The sequence below is a fragment of the Zingiber officinale genome, chromosome 7B (genome assembly GCF_018446385.1).
Source record: "Zingiber officinale cultivar Zhangliang chromosome 7B, Zo_v1.1, whole genome shotgun sequence".
Lineage (NCBI taxonomy): Eukaryota > Viridiplantae > Streptophyta > Magnoliopsida > Zingiberales > Zingiberaceae > Zingiber > Zingiber officinale.
In genome coordinates, this window is record NC_055999.1 from 109115743 (window position 1) to 109131540 (window position 15798).

At 36.6% G+C, this 15798-nt stretch overlaps 1 protein-coding gene across 1 annotated transcript; it reads left to right on the plus strand.

Moving 5' to 3' along the window:
- Nucleotides 1-3210: 3210 nt before the first annotated feature.
- LOC122004053 (E3 ubiquitin-protein ligase ATL42-like) lies at nucleotides 3211-4656 on the plus strand. Its single transcript, XM_042558995.1, has one exon. The coding sequence runs from the start codon at nucleotides 3332-3334 to the stop codon at nucleotides 4646-4648; it is 1317 nt and encodes a 438-aa protein (XP_042414929.1). The 5' UTR covers nucleotides 3211-3331; the 3' UTR covers nucleotides 4649-4656.
- Nucleotides 4657-15798: the final 11142 nt, after the last annotated feature.

The window sequence follows — 15798 nt, forward strand, 5'->3', positions numbered from 1 at the left end:
CTTTCTTTAAATCATGAACATGGTTAAAAAGAAAGTTTTCTTAAAATTTAAAATCCTCCTTTAATCAACAAATAAGGAAAGATTTCAAATTTTAAACTCTCTTTAAACATGTAGATGATTTACAAATAAGGAAAGTTTTTACCAAAAATTAAAACCATCCTTTTAAACTACAAATAAGGAAAGAGATTAATCTCTTCTCTTAATCTTTTGTAGAAAACTATAAAAGGAAATTTTTAATTTTTAAACTCTCTTTTAAAATCATGATATCCACATAAGAAATAATTTTAATAAAAATCCTTTTAATATTCTAGTGGCCGGCCACCTAAGCTTGGGACCCAAGCTTCTGTGGCCCCACATGGCTCATCCACTTGGTCTTGGCCGGCCCTAGCTTGGGTTCCAAGCTAGCTTGGCCGGCCCCATTGGATGGGTAAGAAGGTGGGTATGCGGTGGGTATAAATCTCTATATACTAGAGGCTACGATAGGGACTGAGAGGAGGAATTGGTTTTGGTCTCCCGATGAAATTAAGCATCCCGTGTTCGCCCCGAACACACAACTAAATTTCATCAATAATAATTCATTCCACTAAAGAACTATTATTGAACTACCGCACCAATCTCAAATTACATTTTGGGCTCCTTCTTATTATGAGTGTGTTAGTCTCCCTGTGTTTAAGATAACAAATGTCCACTAATTAAGTAAGTTACTGACAACTCACTTAATTAATATCTAGCTCCAAGAGTAGTACCACTCAACTTCATCGTCATGTCGGACTAAGTCCACCTGCAGGGTTTAACATGACAATCCTTATGAGCTCCTCTTGGGGACATTCTCAACCTAGATCACTAGGACACAGTTTCCTTCTATAGTCAACAACACACACTATAAGTGATATCATTTCCCAACTTATCGGGCTTATTGATTCATCGAACTAAATCTCACCCATTGATAAATTAAAGAAATAAATATCAAATATATGTGCTTGTTATTATATTAGGATTAAGAGCACACACTTCCATAATAACTGAGGTCTTTGTTTCTTTATAAAGTCAGTATAAAAGAAACGACCTCTAATGGTCCTACTCAATACACTCTAAGTGTACTAGTGTAATTATATAGTTAAGATAAACTAATACCTAATTACACTACGACCTTCCAATGGTTTGTTCCTTTCCATTATGGTCGTGAGCTACTGTTTATAATTTATAAGGTACTGATAACATGATCCTTTGTGTGTGACATCACACACCATGGTATCTACAATATAAATTAATTGAACAACTACATTTATCATAAATGTAGATATTTGACCAATGTGATTCTTATTTCTAGATAAATGTTTATACCAAAAGCTAGGCTTTTAGTATACACTCTAACAACAAGAGCGCTAGGAGACAAAAAGGACAGCTGGTAGCTTCATCCTCGAGACACCTGCCGCCGACAAACAGCATGGTCGGCGGCTGGAGCGGACAGAATGTCGTACGGTAGAAGCTTCCACGGTCACATCCGGGATATGCTCGGACGATTGCGGAATGGCGTCAGGCGTACTTTTCTGACACAACCCTACTGAGGTAGGTTTGGGAAGCGTGCACGCATCGAGAAGCATGCCCGCGCCTCCCCGGGGTCCTATATAAGAACCCCCAGACTTCGACGGAGGTATGCAATCTTGATCACTGTAGCCACAGTAACGTCTCTCTGCTTCTTCACTACCTGACTTGAGCGTCGGAGGGTCGTCGCCGGGAAACCCCTCTCGGCTCTGCTTCTTTGCAGGTTCGCCGGAGATCTACACCACCAGTCGTAGACAGCGGAGAGTGTCACGTCCCCAGCGTCCGTCGACTCAACGCTCGGACAGGATCATATATATATATATACGATTTTGATATCCTGCGCGACTGTGCGCGCGCAGGAGATCACTCGATTTTTTTTTGGATTTTTTTAAATATTTTAAATAAAAAAAATCAATTAAAAAAAATTAACATTTCCTTATATAAATTTCTAATACATTAATATATCTCCTCAACATATTACAATACTCAATAAAAATTTTTAAAAAATATTTTTTTAAAAATTTTTATTTCTAGGGTTCAGACTTTGGGTTATAATTTTAAACTATTTGCGCGACTGTGCGCGCGCAGGAGATCACTCGGTTTTTTTGGATTTTTTTAAATATTTTAAATTAAAAAAATCAATTAAAAAAAATTAACATTTCCTTATATAAATTTCTAATACATTAATATATCTCCTCAACATATTACAATACTCAATAAAATTTTTAAAAAAATATTTTTTAAAAATTTTATTTCTAGGGTTCAGGCTTTGGGTTATAATTTTAAACTATTTTTTTTTAAGATTTTACTCTAGGGTTCAGGCTTCCCAATTATGTTATAGTGTTTGGTTTTTTAAAAAATAAAATAAAATAAATTTAAGTATTTATTGAGTATTGTAATATGTTGAGGAGATATATTAATGTGTTAGAAATTTATATAACAAAATATATATATATATATATATATATATATATTTTGAGGAGATATATTAATATGTTAGAAATTTATATAAAGAAATGTTATATATATATATATATATATATATATATATATATATATATATATATATATATATATATATATATATATATATATATATATATAAAATATGTTATAAACTGACTTACTAATTATGATCAAATTAGAAATTCTAATTTATTCAGTATGCAATGTCAAAGAAAAAATAACTATTTAGATTGAATTAATGTATTTATTTATATTTGGGGAAAAAAGAATTTAAATCTTTCTATACACAGTAAGAAAATATTTAAGGGAATTCTCAAAGTTGCTTATTATGATTGTCATTCCATATGTTTAATTTATAATGGAAATAAATCAACGGAGGCACTATTTCTATCATATCAAGTTCAAGTTCATTGTATTAACGTGATAAAATTATCGTTTATCGTATAATTTCCTGTTTTGGTTAGAAAATAATCAAGATATGATTTATCATATAATTTGATCCCTTAGCATATTTCAAATTGCTTTTTTTTTTTTTTTGGTGTTCGTTTGGGCCGGTCTCAATTGGTTCGGGTCAAAATATGAACCGGCCTAATTTTGATCAAACCACCACGCGAATCTTGACGGAGAATCGTACGGTCTCCTCGTCAGGGATCCTCTCGAGGTGAAGACCGAAAACACACGCTTAAAAGAAGAGGAGAAGAGATGAGACGAGACACAGTTCTTCCCCTGTCTCGCCAGCAACACCGCCTCTACCTCCGCCATGTTCTCCGGCGAACTTTTGCGTTAAACCAGGCTTTGGTTATCGGAACTTCCAAAGGCTATGCCTTTCTCTTCCCTATCCTACCCCTACCACTTCTCCTCCTCCTCCTCCTCGGCTAGTTACTTCTTCTTTGTCATCTTCTATTTGCTGGCCGCCAGAACCGGCGCCCAGCAGTCCGATGCCGACGCCTTGTCTCCGTCCAATTCCAGCACATCTTTCCGCCCCAGCGTCGCTATCGTGATCGGCATCTTCTCCATTATGTTCGCCATCACCTTTCTCCTCCTTATCTACGCCAAGTTCTGCCACACCTACTCCTCCGCCGTCACTGCCGCCGCATCTTCCTCCGATCTCTTAGCCGCGGAAGACTCTGGAAACGGACGCTTCCTCGTACCCGGACTCCATTGCTCCTCCGGCATCGAGTCGCTCCCCTTCTTCCGCTTCTCCGCGCTGCGCGGAGTCCGCGCCGGCCTCGAGTGCGCCGTCTGTCTCTCCAAGTTCACCGACGCCGAGAAGCTCCGCCTGCTTCCCAAGTGCCGGCACGCCTTCCACCTCGGCTGCGTTGATCGGTGGCTGGAATCCCACTCCAGCTGCCCTCTTTGCCGCGTCAAGGTCAAAGCAGAGGACGCCGCGCTGTTCCAGTGCTCCGCCAGCGCCCGCCTCCTCTTCGCCTCCGACTCCAGCGACGCTCTCGATCTCTTCGTCGAGCGCGAGATCGATGGCGATGGCGACTCCCGCGTCGCCTCCGCCAGGTTCAGCTTCCGCAAGACCTCCGACAGATACGCCGCCAAATTAGGGCAAAATGACCCCAAGATGCCAATGCTGGAAACCGGAGACGGCGGAGATCAATCCCTCCACAAATTCAAGCACAAGATCATCGTCTCAGACGTGGTATTCAAGAGCCGGTGGAGCGACGTCAACTCCTCCGATCTGATGACGTTGAGCTCGGAGATGCTCTCGAAGGATTGGAATCTGGAGCCAATCGGATCTGCTGCATCCGCCGCCGAGGGAAGAGCTTCGATCGACGAGAAGCTGATTAAGATCAAGCAAGAGATGGAGAAAAAGAGACTTCTCGAGATCAAAGCGATCCAAATCCACAAAGCCCATTCCTCCTCTCTCGCAAACATTCCGTCGAACACCTCCAGAGCAGCTGCAGCGCTCATTTCGTCGCCCAGCCGATCGATGTCGGAGATCACGAACCTGTCCAGGTTTAGGCAGCAGGCCAAAGCGGACTACGGCGGTGGCGCGACCGTCGAGGACGAGAAGGTGAGGCGGGTGTGGCTGCCGATCGCGCAGCGAACGGTGCAGTGGTTCGCCGGAAGAGATCGAAGGCGATCGTCGGAGACAGAGAGCAGCCACGGCGGCATTACAGGTGTTTGACGCAATTACTCAGAGAAAAAACATCATTAAACCTAATCATGTAGGATTAGAGAGTGATATTTGGAGAGGGTTTGTTTTTTCAAATATATTTAAATTCCAAATTTTCACCGGAGGTGAAGATTGAAATATTAGAAATCATGGGTAAAAAATTTTGCCCGATTTCTTTTTTTTTTTTTGTTTTTTGGGGTGATATTCATAAATATTTATTTGTGATATGTTTAATTATGAAGTTTGAAATATTTAAGGGTGAGATCCATAAATATTTAAATTGTAAAATATTTAATTTTATAATTTTAAATATTTGATTGATGAGGTGGACATATATATTAGGGAGGCTCTTAAATAGTAAATCATGATTATATTCTATTGGACTTAACTAATCCTTAAATAAACGGATTCTCATCATAGTTGAGATTCTAGCGGTAAATATTTAGTCTTATATTGAGACTCAAATTGTGAATGTCTATATTTTTACAATTAATTAAATAGTTTATATTATAGTAAAAATTGATTATCTTTATTCAAGATGTCCCTTACAATCAGTTCAAAATACATGTGTTCATCGATAATTTATCTATAATTAACTAGCACTCTGTGTAAGAATTAAATAGTCCATATTGGTTGTTAATATAAAGATCATTTTCATTTTTATGCATCTAATTAAATAATAAATAAAATATAATTACTCACGTCTATAACGTAAATAACGGAAGGAGAGATGCGTTCAAAGCATGCAAGCATGAGGGGGCACGTGTTTCCCGGGGATCATCACGTGTGTTGGGGAGGTCTTTGTCTTGATCCCTTGATTAACGGCTTTTTACAAACGATGTAATTAAACCAGAAGCTAAGCTCCGGCCGGCTAAGCAATTGGCATGAGCTCGATCGTCTCCACCCCGAGATAAGATTAAGTTGGCTATTATGAAACAGAACTTACTATAATGGATAGGAATTGATTCTCGATAAAAACTGAACGAACAACCCTCTCCCGCAATTGGCAATGAGCTCGATCGCATCTAAACGACTCTCATGAGTTCACCATCAAATGTCACCGAGAACTCGCAGTCAGATGGCCACCGCAAACCTAATGTCTAGCCGTTACATACTCTTAGTCAAAAGTAATCGATAACCAACTGCTTAAAAGGTGAAACGGATCGGAGTTGTTAATTTGAAGGCGTGATGGATGAGATATGTTTGTTTGTCGTACCTAGCGGACTCTTATATCAGAACACCATCGACAAGCTTCTTCTTCCATCTACAACTTTAGTATTTATTGTCTTAATCAAAAGTCTTTGGGATTAATTACTTCTAAAGGGCAGCTGGTCGCAGTTGGAGTTATAAATATTCATTAATTAAGAGAGAAGACAGCATGTAATAGCAGTTAATTAATCAATGATTAATTAACTCTCTTAACCATTATTGTAATCCTAACTTAATCAACCTTTGGATAGCAAAGATTCACTTTCTTCTTATATGATAATCTACGCACCTTTATATGAGCGGTTGTGAGCCATCTGACATCGTCAAAATTATATTTTTTTTAATCACTCTCTCATCTACATGTAATGTAGTGCTGATTTGTAATAACCTACAAACTAGCACCAATTAGATGATGTTGATCTTTAAAGACCAGCTTTAATGTGCTGACACCATTAAATCAACATCATCCACCTTGATACTGGTTTATACAAACCAGCACTAGTACGTTGGTGTTGGTTTCAAGTGCTGGTCTTTAAAAACTAGTACGTTGGAGCTAGTATTTAAAGATCAACACTACCTTAGTGCTAATTTGTAAAAATCAACATCACCTTACATGCGAGAGAGAGAAGAGAGTTGCATGCAGATGAGAAAAGATTAAAAAATTCAATTTTAATCGTGTCAGATCATCCATGTCTGACATTGCTCATAGTCGATCATATAAAGATGTCCAGTCTACCATTCTTGTATATATATAATATTTTTTTTTCGCTCTATATATTTTTTGGATAGTATGAGAATTGGTAGATTAATAGTCTTGTTTAATACGACTTAAAAGTTGATGATAAACTAGAAGATTCTTCACTTAGTTTAGAAGTTATTTTGGTAGATTGTTAAACATGATTTAGAAAAAAGTGTGGTCAAGCCCAATTGAGTTGTTTAAAATGATCAGACTAAGTCATCTCGAGTGGACGCTTGCACCTAACCGAGGAACAAAAATATACAATGCTACGATTCTATTGGAAGAAGAACATGGAGCTTTGTGGTTTAGGTGGAGGTTTCATTGAAAAAACTACATTGTTAGAGATGTTATTTGATAAAATGGGCTCGATCATGATGTCATCGTGTTATTTATAACAAGATCATTAATTAGTTAATTAAAGTTAGAATTGACACATAAGATTATTTTAATGTTAAGGTTCTAATACAACAAGTGTAGTGACATGCCTCTACCTCGATGAAAATATAATAGCAATTATTTGAGAGGAAGAGATCATCTTGGTTGACTTTTGCCCTCCCCTCGTTAATAATTAACTAAAACTAATAATTAAATTCATAATAATTAAATTATATACTCCATATATTTTAGAAGTATCATTTTTATTTTATTTATTTATTGAGCATGAGATTATTTTCTTAGTAGTAATAGTAGGGTTAAAGTTCTTCTAACACTGAAATTGAGTAGGGACATATATGGGTAATTAATTATTTCACAAGTAAATTGTTACAAACTCAAATAAATGAAAATTAATTATAAAAAATGAGTTACCGGAGTCATTGATGATTCTTTGTTGAGATCTCCTTCAAGAGCCAACAATATTACAATAGGAGATATTATCTAATAATATATTCAACAGATATAAAATTAATTTGAAAGTGACACGGTTTTTACATTCTAGCTAACTCATGTTTATAAAGATAATTTATTTAAAAATATTAACAACTTGTTTTATTTCAAATAACTTTTTTTAAAAAAATGTTAACTATTCTTACAATTCATCAGTATGCACGATCGATGATGGCAGCTTGAGGTCATGACATCGGCCGATTAATTTATTTAGATCAAACTTTGTTATGAAAATTGAATCTATTGAATCAATAAAAAATTAATTAATTCGATCCAGTATTTAATTAATCAATTTATTTTAGTAGACGCATACTGATATGTAACATCAGTCATTGAGAATCAAGATTTTAAGAAATTTTCTTTAAACATTATCAATCACAACTAATTTATACGTTTAATTGATTTTTAAATTCCTTGAATTTAGATCGAACCTCGTAAATCAAAATGACTGAGATTTAATAATAATAATAATAATCATACTAATAAAATTTTAAATAAATTAAACCGAACTATTAAATTCACTTGGTTAATCAACCGTTTATTCCCCTTATACGAACTTTTTAAATGGTGCCTTTATTCAATCAAATTTTATTATTGTTTTCTAATTAATCGATCTATTTTAAAATACACTTAATAATATGTAGAATCAGAAATTTAAGAATTTTTCTTTAAATATCGATTTAGCAATTTACAATACAGCAGCAACTGCGTATTTAATTTTATTAGTTTAATTAATTTTTAAAATTTTAAATTGAGACGGAATGTAATAAATCAAAATAACTGATGAATATTAAAAAATAATAATTTTTTTAATAAACGTAACTGAACTTCCAAATTCAATCGATTAATTCAATTTAACTTATGAACGTTTCTAATTTACTCCGTGATTAATTTTTTTTAATTCTAATTGGGCCCATTCAAAACTTTGTGGGCTAACAGCTTAGCCGTACTTGAACTCCGGCCCATTGAAAAATTTGTAAGGCCTATAAAAAACTCCACCCATGCAAAAAACTTGTGGGTCCATTTGAAAATTCATGGGACGCAAAAATAGATATATCATCCAACTAAAAGTTCTCTCCTTTTTCCCTCTCCGTGAATTCCAACCTCAAACCGAGACAAGCAGCAGAAGAGTAAGAAGATTCCCAAAGTTGTTTCTTTAGGCGAGTCTTCCTCTTTCACAAGAGCTATTTGTTAGGAGTAAATCTGTTACAATCTGTGTGATTATCTCAGAAGCTCTTTTTCACACTTCTGAGTGAATATCAGAGTCACAAGAACTTACAATTACGTAGGTTTGAGCTGATAATCTCAAACTGTCGACTCTAGCGAGCCGAGTCACACGTCGAGTAGATGAGTCATAGACACCGTGAGTTGTCGAACGGCGCCACGTTGCTGACAGGATGTCGAGAGCTGCAACACGAACTCAGCGTGGATGCCGAGTCTGTGTGATTGTCTCAGAAGCTCTTTTCCACACTTCTGAGTGAGTACCAGAGTCACAAGAACTTACAATTAAGTAGGTTTGAGCTGATAATTTCAAACTGTCGACTCTAGCGAGCTGAGCCACACGCCGAGTAGATGAGTCATGGACACCGTGAGTTGTCGAACGGCGCCACGTTGCTGACAGGATGTCGAGAGCTGCAACACGAACTCAGAGTGGATGCCGAGCCCAGCAAAGCGCTGTCTCCTTAAAACAGATTCGGCCCCTCCGCGGTGCTCAGAGGCTTATGTGGACGTCTATTTCCCAGGATAAAACGGCAAAATCACGAGCACAACCTAGCACTGGTTGTCGTGACGATCTGAACTAGATCCGAAAACTATCACTATTTCTGTTGAGCAAGAAAATACCCAACGGAAGGGAAGAAAATATGGGGATTCAAAAGAGGAAGGAAAGAGCTCATGCACACAAAGCTTAGTTTTCCACACGAAAACTCACTGAAGCTGTGTCTACGCTCACTTCAGCTTCTGTTATGTCCTCCCTTCATTCCTCTCAATGGTCTTTTATAGACCTTGCAAGCCATCAAGAGCAAGCCTGAGGCTTGCCTGCTTGCTAACAAGCAAGCCACGTTGTGGCTTGCATGCTTGCTTGTGACAAGCTGCATGCTTGCCAACAAGCAAGTCACAGCTTGTGGCAAGCTTGCCAACAAGCCTCACCACGTGGTAAGAATGCAAGCTTGCCATGTGGCGAGTAGACAAGCTTGCCACGTGGCGAGCAGACAGGCTTGCCATGTGGCGTGTAGGTAAGTTGGTGATCTTCCTTGTCTTGTAGGTCAGCCAACAAGTTACCTTTCGCAAACATATCGTGTCCTGACTGATTTGGACTTCTCGAGTTGATGTCATCCGGGCCTTGGATTTTCAACCTCCTTTGTTCCAAGTCAGTCGGAAAGCCTTGCTTTTAATCGTTGTGGGACTACAACCCACACGCCGTGTTTTCATTCAAGTTTTTCCAACAATCCCCCACATGAATGAAAACAAGGATTTGTGATAGTTTTCGACAGTTGAGTCGAGTATAGGATAGGTAGGTGTTACCCTTTGAACCTGTTGGAGTGTATACTAAAAGCCTAGCTTTTGGTATAAACATTTATCTAGAAATAAGAATCACATTGGTCAAATGTCTACATTTATGATAAATGTAGTTGTTCAATTAATTTATATTGTAGATGACATGGTGTGTGGTGTCACACACAGAAGATCATGTTATCAGTACCTTATAAATTATAAACAGTAGCTCACGACCATGATGGAAAGGAACAAACCATTGGAAGGTCGTAGTGTAATTAGGTATTAGTTTATCTTGACTATATAATTACACTAGTACACTCAGAGTATATTGAGTAGGACCATTTGAGGTCGTTTTCTTTTATACTGACTTTATAAAGAAACAAAGACCTCGGTTATTATGGAAGTGTGTGCTCTTAATCCTAATGTAATAACAAGCACATATATTTGATATTTATTTCTTTAATTTATCAATGAGTGAGATTTAGTTCGTTGAATCAATAAACCCGATAAGTTGGGAAATGGTATCACTTATAGTGTGTGTTGTTGATTATAGAAGGAAACTGTGTCCTAGAGATACTAGGTTGATAATGTCCTCAAGAGGAGCTCATAAAGATTGTCATGTTAAACCTTGCAGGTGGACTTAGTCCGACATGATAATAAGGTTGAGTGGTACTACTCTTGGACTTAGATATTAATTAAATGAGTTGTCAGTAACTCACTTAATTAGTGGACATTCGATATCTTAAACACAGGGAGACTAACACACTCATAATAAGAAGGAGCCCAAAAATGTAATTTGGGATTGGTGCGGTAGTTCAATGATAGTTCTCTAGTGGAATGAATTATCATTGATAAAATTAAGTTGTGTGTTCGGGGCGAACACGGGATGCTTAATTTTATCGGGAGACCAAAACCAATTCCTCCTCTCGGTCCCTATCGTAGCCTCTTATTTATAGAGTTCTATACCCACCTATACCCACCTTCTATACCCACCCAATAGGGGCCGGCCAAGCTAGCTTGGGAACAAGCTAGGGCCGGCCTAGGTATAAAATTGGGTGGCCGGCCCTAGCTTGAACCCAAGCTAGTAGGGCCGGCCAAAATAAATTAAAAAAGAAATTTAATTTTAATTTTTATGTGGAAGATATAATTTAAAGAGAATTAAAATTAAAATATCTCTCTTGTAATAGATCTACAAAAGATTAAAGAAAAAGATTAGATCTCTTTCCTTATTTGTAGATTGGAGAGATGTTTTATTTTCTCTTTAAATATTATCCACATGTTGATAAAATTAAAATTATAGAAATTTCCTTTTTATCAACCATGAAGGGATTTTGAAGAGAAATTAAATTTACAAGAACAAATAAGGAAATTTTTGTTGATTGGAAATTTTTTCTTCTCTTTAAATTGTGGCCGGCCATATGAATTTAATGGGGAGTTTTTATTTTATTAATTCCTCATTAATTCATATTAAGGAAAGCTATTGATATTATTTTTAATAAGTTTCCTTAATTGTCAAGGCCAAGGATTATAAAAGAGGGGGTTAAGGTGCCTTGAAGAGAGACAATATTTTTATTTTTCTCTCCCTCTTTTCTTCTTCTTGTGGCCGGCCCTAGCCTTTCTCCTTTCTTCTCTTTTGGTGGCCGAACCATACATCTCTTGGAGCTCTTGTTGGTGGCCGGACCTAGGAAGGAGAAGAAGAAAGAGGAGGAAGCCTAATCTTGAAGATCCTTTGGAGCATTGGTGGTGATCAAGTTCTTCTTCCTTGGAGGTGGTTCTTCTTGTGGCCGAACCTTGCTTGGAGAAGAAGAAGGTGCGTGGTGGTTCTCGTCTTGGAAGATCGTTGCCCACACAACGTCCGAGGTTAGAAGAGGAATACGGTAGAAGATCAAGAGGTTTTTCTACAAGGTATAACTAGTAAATTTTATTTCCGCATCATGCTAGTTATTTATGGAAATAATACCAAATACAAGAGGCTTACGTTCTAGTGTTTCGAATATGGTTTTTCGAAGTTGTGTTCTTTTTCTTTCTTTTCCTTGTGATTTGATTGTTCTCTTTGGTTAACCTAAAGTTATTTTAGGAAATTAAATATTAGCTTTCTATTAAAGGTTTTGTCTAGTCGGTGGTGGTTGCTCCCATATCCAAGAAGGCCATGTGCCTCGCCACGTCAGTACTGGGAACCTTTTATGGAAATTAATATTTAATGGAATTAATAACTTAAGGAGACTTGGGTCAAACGTGTTAAGTTCCGCAGGAGATCCAAGTCAAAACCTAAAAGAGCAAATAGATTAAGTTTTGGATCAAACGTGTAAAGTTCCGCAGGCGATCCAAAATTTAATTTAAAAGAACACATGGTAGCTAGGAAAAGGTTCAGACCTTTGTACAAAATTTTTGTACAGTGGAACCTCTAGGCTTTCCGAGTAGCAACCAACAATTGGTATCAGAGCGAGGTTTTGCCTCTGTGTATTTGGTATTAGTTTAATTATGCACATGTCATACATAATTTAGGCAGGTAAATAGTAGGATGTGCTAACTTTGTGGATGCAGGATCCAACTATTATGGCTTATAGTTATTATGTGTGTGATTGGACCCTTGGACATGTCAAGGGCATTTATCTGTGTGTGCATGATTGTATTAAAATATAGCAGGAGCTGTATTTAGTTTTATTAGGATTTTATTTTTGATCTAGATACATGTACATTCCTTTTATGGAATATAGGATCAAAATGTAAAATTCTATTTATGTCGCGGATCGAATCTTGCAAAGCGTGGAACCTTCTAAGGACCAGAGGCGCAGCGGAACTAGGAGCAAGATGGATGCGACAGCTAGACCCGGTGGCGGTGGCCAAATATGGCAGCAGCTTGGGATGACAACACACGGAGGACAACTAGAGATAAAAGCCATAATAGTTGAAAATTAGATTTTCTATTTATTGCTTTTATATTGTGCTGTGTGTGCATGTTAGTATACATGACTAGTAGGCTAGCATAGTTAAAATTCCTCGTTTATAAATAACTAAGTGGGAGAGGGATTTTTAAATAAATCCCATGGTCTCCATTACTGGTTTGTAAGTGATACAAACAAGCTTGCGCGTTGGCTCTGAGTGCCTTCCTCCATAACGGATGAGCTTATTTGTGGATCACTAGAACAGACTTCCATTTTTAGATGACTATAGGAAGTTAATTAAGAGCGTGTGATCTTCCCCAAAAAAGGCATAATCTTATTAATGGACTTAGTGTCAAGTAATGGTATACACTTAGACACATCTAATAGTATCCTCCCCATCGGAGTCACTGCTATTATTTGTGTGACCAAATGAAACCAACTATTAATTTGTCATAAAACTAGGTTGACAAGATAATAAAATTAAAGGGTTAAACCCCTCTTACAAATGATTGATTTTGTATACGTCCACACTAACGTGGCATACAAAATTAACGGTGTTTGAGATAATTTTATTTGTCATAAAGATACGTTGACAAGATAGTTAATGGGTAAAACCCTCCTTTTACAAATGTTGAATTTGTATATGTCCACACTAACGTGGCATGCAAAATTCACGGTGTTTGAGGTGTTGGTAAATTTAAATAATATTGTTTGAGGAATCAATGTTATTTTAAATTCAAAGAGTTTTGACCAAATATTTGATCAAAGATCGATCAACTATTAATTTTATTCATAAAGTAAAGTTGACGAGATAATAAAATTAATGAATAAAATCTCTCTTCGATTTTGTATACACAAAATTCATGGAGATTTTAAGGAGTTGATTTTGACCAAATGTTTTTGAGATTCTTAGGATGTTTGTCAATCCCTAGTAGTCATACTATAGAAAAGACTTAGTAGTCCAAATTGTAATGATTGGAAATAGGACTTGGACATTAAGGTAGACTGTCTTCTTAGAACTAAGAACAATTTAGGTATATTTAATTCATTAGTTGAAACATGCCTAGTGGTGTTATCTACCAGAACCTGGAGTGTAGATACAAGATGCCATTAATCATGTCTACAATTCATTGCAGGGTTCCAGGAAACCCGACAACTAAATGAAAGGTAAATCACCGTCCACATGGGCACTACTGTAAAAGTGGTAACTGTTGCAGTGGGAGATGTTTATCCTTTGATAAGAATAAAATATGGATTTTAAGTAATTGTCTTTACGTACCAAGTTTAGAAAGAACCTGATTTCAGTTTCTAAACTATTATAGATATTATGTCTATTTTGATAACAAGTTGTTATCAAGAAAAATAGGAAAGTTATCTATTCTGGTATGATGGTTGACAATTTATAATCCAATAAACTCCCACGATGCAACAAATGGAAATTAGTAACACATCTTCTAATTTTAAGAGAAAGCAACCTTCGGAAATGAACCAATTATGTCTTTGGCATCTAAAGGTAGGTTATACTTGAGTAGGATTCATTGGTAGCTGATGAACTTTTGGGTTCATTGGTAGTGGAAATCTTTCCAACCTACGAGTCTTACTTGGAAGGAAAATAACCAAGAAGCTTTTAAGTCCAAGGGGTATGGAGTCAAAGATATGTTGAAAACGGTTCATTCTGATTTGTGTGATCCTATGACTATCCAGACAAGAGGTAGTATTGAATATTTTGTCTATTTAATAGACAACTATTCAAGATACAAATAAATTTACTTAATGTACCGCAAGACTAAGTACTTTGATTAGTTCAAAGAGTACAAGGTTGATGCGGAGAAATGTTAAAGTAAAAAGTCACTATGGAAGATCGTAGTGGCAAGTACCTCTTGAGAGATTTTAGAGTCACTTATCAGAAGTTGGATTTCAATCCCAACTAATCGCATCTGGTACACCCCAATGTAATGGTGTAGTAGAAAGAAGGTAAAGGACTCTTATGGAATAATTAGATAGATGATGAATTATTCAGAAAATTACCAAATTTGTTTTAAGGATAAACTCTGAAAACGAAAGTGAACATAGTACCTTCCAAGTTAGAACTCTCTACTCATATAGAATTGCTGAATAGGTGAAAACCCATTTTGAAGCATATTCGATTCGGTAATCCAGGACATATGTTAAAGAGAGACAATGATAAGTTGGATAGGAGTTCACTTGTTTGTAAGTTATCCTAGATAAACAAAAGTAGGTTTATAGTCTTAAAATCGAAGGTCATTGTTAGCATCAATGACTGATTTTTAGAAAAGGACTATATAATGAACCACGTGCTCATAAGTAAATTTGTTCTTAAGGAAATAATAAAGGACATGTCTAACCTAGTACCAACTGTACAAGATGAGATACCACAAGAAAACTGCAACACGTATCACAAATGATACACAATTGCATAAAGTGTCTTGTCATAGTGGGAGGGTTGTTAGGCAACCTAAATAGGTTCATGTTTTGGGAGAGTTTTTGGACTTGATCCCTGAAGGACATAAACCTGATCTCCGGACATATGACGAAGCACTCCAAGATAAATATGCAGCATCTTGGCAAAGAGTAATGAATAATAGAATTAGAATATATGTATTCTAATAAAATCTGGAAGCTTATAGAACCACCAAGTGGTGTAAAAGCCTTTGGGTGTAAAAGGTCTATAATAGGAAAAGAGGGATAGGCAGGAAGGTTGAAACCTTCAAAGCAAGGCTTGATGAAAAAGGAAACTTTTTTCACTGGTAGCCAAGCTTAAGTCTATCCGGATTCTTTTATCTATTTGGCAAGTGGATGTCAAGACAGCATTCCTTAATGGAAGTCTTGAAGAAAGCATCCATATAAAGCAACCAGAAGGGTTCATTGCAAAGGGCTAAGAGCATCTTGTGTAAAGCTCAATCAGTCTATGGACTGAGGCAAAGCTT